The sequence below is a fragment of the Zalophus californianus genome, chromosome 17 (genome assembly GCF_009762305.2).
Source record: "Zalophus californianus isolate mZalCal1 chromosome 17, mZalCal1.pri.v2, whole genome shotgun sequence".
NCBI lineage: Eukaryota > Metazoa > Chordata > Mammalia > Carnivora > Otariidae > Zalophus > Zalophus californianus.
In genome coordinates this window covers 53,770,376-53,778,710 of record NC_045611.1, presented here as the reverse complement: position 1 = coordinate 53,778,710, position 8,335 = coordinate 53,770,376, and the positions used below count along the sequence as shown (strand labels likewise).

Below are 8,335 nucleotides of genomic sequence, written 5' to 3'. Positions count from 1 at the left end.
TGTAGCGGCGGGAGCCAGAGGGCGGCGCTGCCACCAGGAGCCTCCCGCCCGGCCTGCCCGCCCGAGTGCTATATCCAGAGAGAGGGGGGCAGACGTACAGAGGAGGACAGAAATGCAGAAGTGGGGACAGAGACCTTGCCGGAAAAGGAAGCAGGGAGACGGTGGGGAAGAGAGGGAGGGCGCCTGGCTGGCTCAGCCTGGAAGAACAGGCAACTCCTGATCTCGGGGTTGAGGGTTGGAACCCCATGTTAGGTGTAGAGATTGCTTAAAAATAAAAAAATCTTTATTAAAAAGAGAGAGAGAGAGAGAGAGAGAGAAATTGAACCGAACCAGCAGTGCCTGCATCTGAAGCCCTTTACCGCGGCCTTCAAAGCTCAAAGCTGAGGCTCTTACGCCTCATCTCCTGTCTTGTGGTTCGCCGACGCAGCCGCGCAGTGTCTCTGAAGGTCAGCAGGCCTGGGCCGACAGACAGCATTGCCGTCCCTAACAAAGGGTCCTAGGAAGTCTGTCTACCTTGATTTGTTTTGCTTTGTTTTGTTTTATTTTATTTTGTTTTATTTTGTTTTATTTTATTTTATTTCATTTTATTTTATTCCACTCTTTGGGTGATGAAGATAGTTTTTGCAAAAGGTACCTCATTTGCAAGAGGAGGCCCTGGGGACATTTCGTCCCTGGCACTCTCTTCCCACCCTGCCCCCATTCCAGGGTGAGGGTGTGTGTGCTGTCCTTTGGAGGGCAGGTCCCAGCCTGGGCTCTGCTACCAGCAGCTATGTGCCCCATAAGGACCTCTTCCCTGTCTGGGTCCTTGCAGCTCTTTCCTTGTCCTCCTGCTCCTGGACATCAATGAATGGGTGGTGGGGTAGATTTCCAGAAGATGTATCAAAGGCTCAGCAGGGCTGCAAGGGACTTTTTCTATCTTCCTCCCCCTCCTCCTCTCCCCTTTCACAGAAGGGACAAACTGAGGCCCAGAAGCAGCAAGTCTTTCACCTTAGATCCCCCAGCCACGAAGACTCAAGGACCTGGGACTCTGGCATCTTAGCCCACAGTCTGTGACACCCCCACAGGGTTCGAATCAGAGCTCCCACGGTGAACCCAATTTCACCTCCGTGGGTTCATACCAGGGTCAAAACGCAAATGGTTGGGGGCCAACAGGCGACCAAGAGAAGCCACTGGGGTCTGACAGCCAGCGGCAGCAGGGACTGGGACAGATTGGAGAACAGGTGCCCTGTTAGGAGTGGCTGCCCCCCTCCTCCAGCCTCTCTGCACTGCAGAGCTGCCCACCCTTGCTGGATTGTGCAAAGTTTGAAAGGAATATGCAAAATCTCCCTCACTGTTGCAGTGAACTAAAGAAGGACCCACCACCAGAGATCTGATTTGTCCCAAAGGGATCTGGAGGGGTGGGGGTACCAATGTGAGACCTCTGGTTAGAGATGACATGGGAGGGCTGCCAAGATCACCCAGAAAATCAGTTGACTGGCCAGAACGATCCCTAGCTTGGCCCTACGGAGGGCACCCCAGGAAAGGGAGGGTCCCCGTGAGAATTCAGGTCTGCTGATGGGGTCCCCAAAGGGACCTAGCGGATAGGGGATCCCAGGAAGGCCCCAGATGGGATTGGAAGGATCCCAGACAGACAAGGGTATCCCAGAGGTGGCCTGGACAAGACAGGGTTCACTGAGGTCCCCCCTTAGACCTGACAAGGGTGTTTTTAGACATGGCCAAAGGATCCCAGAGGAACCCTAGATGTGATTGGAGAATTCCAGACACACACAAAAAAAGTGATAGCACAGTGGTTCCAGAGAATTGGGGATCTCAAGATGACAAACGTATTTGGGGGAACAGGACAAGAGAGTCACAGATGGGCACAGAGATCTGAGATGTGATAAAGGGTTTCCAGAAGGCCCCAGACATAAGTAGGAGATCTCATATCTGACAGGAGAGTGTCAGACATGAGAAGGGGATCCCAGAGAGACCCTGGCTGGACAGGGCTTAGGGTCGCCATCAGCAACCCCCTCCCTGTGTGATGATCTGTGGGCTCACCCTTCCCGGATGAGATTAAGGAATCTCAGACACACAAGGGAGCTCAGAGAGGTCCCAGGCTTGGTTGGACGATCTCAGACACCACAAGGGGATCCCAGAGAAGCTCTTGGGATTCTGGAAGCACGGTCCTGCCCAGCCCCTCCACACAGACATATAGTATAGTCCTCTATGGGTCCTGTGACCCAAAACATGAGGATCCTGGGGATCCTGAACATGACAAGGAAATCCTGGAGGGGCCCCAGACACGTTTGGGGTGCGGGGTGAGTGTCCCAGAGGGGCCCTGAGCAGGGCTTAGGGATTAAGGCAGCTGCCCCCCCCCCCCGCAGTGTGGGGAATCCACGGGTCCTATGACCTAGGGTGTGGGGACGCCAACGTGACGCAGACGTGGCGCCCCGGAGAGACCCCACGGGGCTCAGGCCCGGCGGGCGGCGGGCAGCAGTGCACTGTCAAACTGGTAGGTGAGCTTGCGCTTGACCTTGCGGATCTCGCCGGTCTTGGCGTAGTTGCGCAGGGCGCGCGCCAGCTTCTGGTAGGTCATGCGCTTGCGGTTGCCCTTCTGCTGGCCCCAGCGGCGGGCCAGAAGCTCCTTGTGCTTGGACGAGAACTGGAAGACGCCGGCGCCCGGCTCCACCCACCACACGCAGTCGCGCATGTCTCCGCGCGTCAGCAGCCCCAGCAGAAACTGGTACAGGCGCAGCTTCTTGCGGGCCCCTGCGGTGGGTGGGGACGCGTTACGGGGAGGTAGCCTTTGGGCGCCGCCCCACACCCACCCCGCTTCACCCCCCCGCCCCCGTGCCCCCAGCAAGCCTCAGTCTCCCGGCCGAGAGCACTGGGGCGAGGGAGGTGGCTCCGACTGGTGCGACCACCATCCCCATCGGAGGCCGGCCGCTCTCCTCCCGGAAGCTGTTACCCCGGAGCTCCCATCCCCCTGCTTTGCTTTATCTTGAGTTTGTCCGTCTCTCCTCTGCCCTGCCGATGGCCAGCGCATAGTAACACGTATCTGCCCTGCGTATGGATGAGAGGATCTGTGAAATGGGCTGCCAGGGCTCCTCAAAGGCTTATAACAGGGCGCTGAGTGGTGGTGAAGAGATCTGGAGTGGGTTTGAACCCGCCTAGCCATTTCTCAGCCCCAGAGGGACTGGGATCCTGGAAGGTTCGGGGGTCTGACTCTTGGGCCCCTACAAGGAGCAAAGGCCCCCCGAAGCCAGAGAGGGGGCTGTTCATAGCAGGGCATTGGCCACAAGAACCCCCCGTCTGCCATTTCCCAGCAGTGAGTGACCTTGAGGTGGCGACGACTTAACCTCTCTGAGCTGGCCTCTCCTCAGCTGTAAACGAGGCTGTGTGTGTGTGTGTGTGTGTGTGTGTGTGTGCGCGCGCGCGCGCACGTATTGCCTTTACAAACCTTCGTGAAGCACTTAGTGCTAGGCATTTACAGTTATGAGCTCATTTCATCCTCAGAACACCAGGAGATGGGGCTGCTGCCGCCCATTTTACAGATGGGAAACCGAGAGCCAGGCAGAGAAAGTAACTCATGATCCTAACTGCCCAGGAGTTGAGCATACTACATGTCAGGCACATGGGTGGAAACAAGGGTTCCATGGGCTGGTGATGTGGTGATTATGTCCGTCGCTGTTGTTTCAAATAACGGTGGAGACTTACTGATTGCCCGCTCTGTGCCAAGCACTGCTCTCATTTACCTGTATCATCCCACTTAATCCCCCCCCACACACACACACCAGTAATAGACACTTACTGTCATCCCCATAGTGGATCGGAAACTCAGGCAAAGAGAGGTAGTCATTTGCCCCAGGTCACACAGGGAACCGCCCTCAGCACTGGAGTATACAGTAGGTGCTTGAGCAGCCGGGGGGGGGGGGGGGGGGGGGGGGCTTCCTTTAGCCCCTCCTCCATCTCCATGTGAAGCCCCACCCCACCCCTCCCCACTAGCTCCTACGTACCTGCCTCAGATCCCCTCCCCTCGGGGCCAGCCATGAGGGCCTCATCCGACTCGCTGTCTGAAACTTCCAGGGTGGGGCTGTCCAGCAGGAGATCCTCCTCCTCCGACAGCACAGGGCTGGGGTATGGGGCATACGCCGGGGGGCCCATGGTCTGCAAAAGGTCAGGATCACCTGCAGTCCAGGGACCCCCTTCCCTCCCTTCCTCTGCTCTCTTCCCTCGGCTCCCTCCTCTGGGTCCCCACTGTGGCCCTCCCCACTCTTTACAGCCTGCACTCTGGCCTTGATTTAGATCTCTGTGGCATGGCCAAGGGACGCCCGGGCCCCCTCCCTGAAAGCCTGCCCAACACAGATCATGGCCTTCTAGGCTGCCGCTTGCCTGACGTCCGTGCCTGTGTTTTCTGGTCCGTGCAATGGAGTGAAAACGGTGCTTAACCTCAGAGGTTTACAAAGGCTTTCACAAGCCGCCTGGCATCTAGCGAATCTTGATCAAACGGTGGGGATGTTAATTGTGTCCCTTCCCCTCACCTGGCTGGCGAAGTCCTCCGTGGGGTACGCTGGGAAGCTGGGCCCCGGGGCTTCTAGGCTGGGGGCCGGGTCGAGGTTCCCCACGGGGCTGTAGGTTGAGGGTCCGTAACAGAGCTGGACACTCTGGGGGTGGCTGAAGGTAGCCACAGCTGGGTTGAAGGCTTCATAGGAGGCGGCCGGGACAGCTGGACTGAGGTCCCAGCCCCACAGGGAGTCTGGGGGAGGGTGGGAGGGCGCGGAGTCAGAAGCCAGGTCTGGCCTCAGCCCCTCCCGCTCGAAGCCCCCAGCACAGAGAGGCCATTGTGGGCCTTGCAAATCTCTGGCCCCAGAATTTGCATGGGCAAGAGGGTGGGTGGGAGAGGAAAAGGGGAGGAGGTCTGGAGACCTGCGCTAACCTTATCCTGCTGAACTAGGTGACATCCTCCCCTGGGACTCAGCTCCCCCATCTGTGAAATGGGCCCAGGGTCCAGGTCAGGCAGAGGGCTAGGGCAGGGCCACTCACCAGAAGCCCCCTCTGAGTCGGGGTAGCTGGGATGCTTGCAGCTGTCCAGGTCATAAAAGACGCCCTCTGGGTACTGATGGGGTGGGGGAGGAAGAGGGGTCATCCCAGGCTTCGGGGAGCCCCCACCCCATCCTAGGCCAGCAGGAGGATTCTGACAGGGACAGGGGAGAAGAGGGGAGGGCTGGGAGAAGGAAAGAAAGAGACACAGAGACCACGCACCAGAGACAGGGGCCAAGAGATAGATTATACAGAGACACAGAAAGTGGGGACACACACAACACAGCAGGAACACGCGCACAGAGAATGAAAGACACAGGCGGAGATGCGCAGAAACCCCGAGACCCAGGGTCTCAGAGAGGGACATGGCGGCCGGCACCTGCTAAGACCGTGGGCTCCAGGAAGGCGTGGGGAAAGTGTGGACCAATTCCCCCAGGCTCGCCTGTTGCAGGGGTGGCAGTGTTTCTACAGAGGCAAAGAAAATCTCAATGCTTCTTTATTCGCCTCTGTATTGCTTTGATCTACCCCAAGAATCGTGTGTTGCTTTAGCAATTATAGTAAAGACCAAAGCTAGACACCCAGACATCCCAGCAGCCCTCTCCCGGGTATTCCCCCCAAGGGACTGGAAACCTACGTCCACAAAGTAGCTTTGTTCGAGAACAGCTTTTCTAATAGCCCCAAGCGAGAAATAGCCCGTGGACGGGAGAATGGACAAACTGGTGGTGTTGGGGTGTGTGTGTGGGAAGGGGGGGTCCTACAGCAGAGTACTGTACAGCAAGGGAAAAGAACCAAGGCTGTCAGTGGAGCACGCAACTCTCGATCTCGGGTCATGAGTTCGAGCCCCACGTTGGGGAGAGAGTTTACTTAAAAACAACAACAACAAAACAATGCCCGATACACACTGAACGTTGATGAAGGAAGCCAGACCCAAAAGGGGACATCCTGCACGATGCACTTCAGATCGAGGTCAAAACCAGGCAAACCTAATCCGTGTTGGCAAAGATCCCAGGGGGGAGGGGTGATTGTCGATTGGGCATCTTCCAGAGGGAAGGAAATGTTCTATGTGTCGGTCTGGTTAGCTGTTACACAGGTGTGTGTGTAATGTGAAATGTCACCAGGCTGCACACAAGACCTGCCACTTTGCCAACTTGTAGGTTATACCTCCATTAAAAAAAAAAAAAAAAAAGGCAGAAAACTTGTCAAGTTGGAGGAAGGTGGGACATGCTGGTGGTGGGGGGCTGTCCACGAGTGAGTGAGATTTTAGTTCTTGGACAGAGTTGTGGGTTATGGGTGGTGAGTATAGTATCCTGTGTGTCTGAACTATTAGACTACGCTTTTGAAAATACAGTTTAGCAAAGAAGAGAAGGAAAGAAGGAATAAATAGGTTTGCTGAATGTGGGGTGGGCGGAGGAAGAGACACAAAGCCAAAGACACAAGGACCCCCGTCCCGCCCCATGCCAGGAAGTGGACCCAGAGCCCGAGCGCTGGCGAGAGACGGCGGAGAAAGGTCCATGAAGGGGTTGGGGCAGGTGAGGTGGAGGGTGCTGGTGGGAGATACGGAGGGAGAGTCAGAAAGACAAAGTGACGGGAAGGAGTGGAAGGGGAAACTGAGGCAGGGGGTCAAGGTGGGCCCTGTGGGTTCCCCCCCCACCCTCCCTGGCCCCCGGGGCCCCGACTCACCAGACAGCTGAAGTGTGGCCCGTCGAGCCTGGAGGGGGAGAGACACAGGGGCATGTCAGGGGTGCCTTCAGCCACCTGAGTCTCGGGGGTGGTTGGGAGCCGATGGGGCGGGGCTGGGGGGGGGGAGGCGGCTGCAGCTGTGACCACCGCAGCTCTTTTGCTGTATGTCCTTGTGTGAGACCAGCCCCACCACACTCGAGCGGGGACAGGAAGTGGGGGTGGGGGGGAACAGGCAAATGTCCCCCCTCCCCTGGGATTTGCATAGAGAGAGGCTGGTTTGGGGGCAGGGAAAGTGAGGGAGAGAAAGTCCCTGGAGAGGCGGTGTGGGCGCCAGTGGGCCGGTAGGGGCAGGGAGGGGGCCTCCGTCAGCGAGTCGGTTAAATGGGTCCACCTTGGACCAGAGGAGAGATGGAGAGCCGCTGGGCAGGGATGGGAAGCAGATGGGAGAGGAGGGAAGGATGGAAAGTGTGGAGAGAGACATTCGCTGATGCAGGAAGTGGTTGAGTCCCAGAGATAGGCAGATGGGGCCAGGGGAGAGACAGGGAGACAGGAGGAGAGAGCAGACAGACAGACCAAGAACTGGAAAGAGACGGGGACGGAGACAGAGAGGGAGCAAGAAGCAGAGGATAGAGCCCCAGAAACAAAAATGATGTGGCAAGCAGCAGAGTGGGCAACGAGTGAGCAAGGCAGAGGTTTGGTGAGGCCCCGTGGGAGCCTGGGGGGGGACGGAGAGGCCGTCAGCAGGAGGGGAGACAGGAAAGCATCCCAAGGAGAGATGGGCGAGGTCGGAGAGAGCCCTCGCCAGGGGGACAGGATGGAGGAAGGAAGCCGAGGTAGGAGAGGTAGAGATCTAGAAGGGGCAAAAGGCAGTGTGGACCCCCTCCCTCCCACCCCCTTGCCCCCTGGGTGGGGCCGACCAGCCCCTTGAGGGAGGCCTGGCAGAGGGGCCTAAGTGCAGGGGGACGCCTTCCTTTAGGGAACCCCACTTACTGTGCGGCCTCCAAGGCGAGCATGGTGGCGCAGGGCTGGGTTTGCTGCCTGCTCCAGCCACCACCCCTATTTATACCTTGGCCCAGCCCCCTGGGGGGGGGGCAGGGGTGCCGGCTGGCCTGCACAGAGCACAGCCCTCCTCGAAAATCCCCTCAGGGAGGGTCAGGGGAGGGGGCTGGATTGCACAACCCCTTGGTCACATGGTGGAGAGGGCAGGCCCAGGGGCCATCTCGATTTGGGGATCCCCACAGTTGGGGTGGGAATGGGGGGCTGACCCTGAGGGGTGGAGATGGGAGAGGAACTGGATTCAGGGGGACCCTAAGGAAATAGGGAAGCCAAGGGGTCCTGTGGTCAGTGAAGTGGGGGTCAGTAAACGGGGTGGGCTCTGGACCCAGGCCCAGGAACCAGAGGGGGAGTGGGTTGCTGGGGATGGGGGGCACACGACATCGAGGGGCAGATTCAAGCACCAATGGGGTCGGAAGGCAAGGCGGGGTGGGACTCTCGGGAGTGCATGTGGCCGGGGGGCGTCTCGGAGGAAAACCCAGGCCCAGAGCCGGTGAGGACCCCAAGGTGGAAACATCGTGGGTGTATGACATAGAAAGGGGGGGGTCCCCTGGGTTGTGCCAGGGAGTGGGAGCTTCCGTGT

At 58.4% G+C, this 8,335-nt stretch overlaps 1 protein-coding gene across 2 annotated transcripts; it reads right to left on the bottom strand.

Moving 5' to 3' along the window:
- Positions 1-300: 300 nt before the first annotated feature.
- Positions 301-7,722, bottom strand: SPIB (Spi-B transcription factor). 2 transcript variants are annotated; one of them, XM_027617350.2, is made up of 6 exons: positions 7,690-7,722; positions 6,700-6,727; positions 5,023-5,095; positions 4,521-4,735; positions 3,996-4,146; positions 301-2,748 (listed from the first exon to the last, which is right to left on the bottom strand). In XM_027617350.2, the coding sequence occupies exons 1-6, from the start codon at positions 7,710-7,712 to the stop codon at positions 2,450-2,452; spliced, it is 789 nt and encodes a 262-aa protein (XP_027473151.1). In that variant the 5' UTR covers positions 7,713-7,722; the 3' UTR covers positions 301-2,449. The 2 variants fall into 2 exon arrangements, with proteins under 2 accessions (XP_027473151.1, XP_027473152.1); XM_027617351.2 differs by having other exon boundaries at positions 2,557-2,748; positions 4,000-4,146.
- Positions 7,723-8,335: the final 613 nt, after the last annotated feature.

What these genes read in the sequence shown, in the direction of transcription:
- SPIB (XM_027617350.2), bottom strand. Translation starts at nt 7,712, where the DNA reads ATGCTCGCCTTGGAGGCCGCACA. An exon ending in GGCCACACTTCAGCTGTCTG is followed by an intron (nt 5,096 to 6,699) that starts GTGAGTCGGGGC and finishes CCACCCCATCAG; the next exon opens with TACCCAGAGGGCGTCTTTTA. An exon ending in CGACTCAGAGGGGGCTTCTG is followed by an intron (nt 4,736 to 5,022) that starts GTGAGTGGCCCT and finishes ACCCTCCCCCAG; the next exon opens with ACTCCCTGTGGGGCTGGGAC.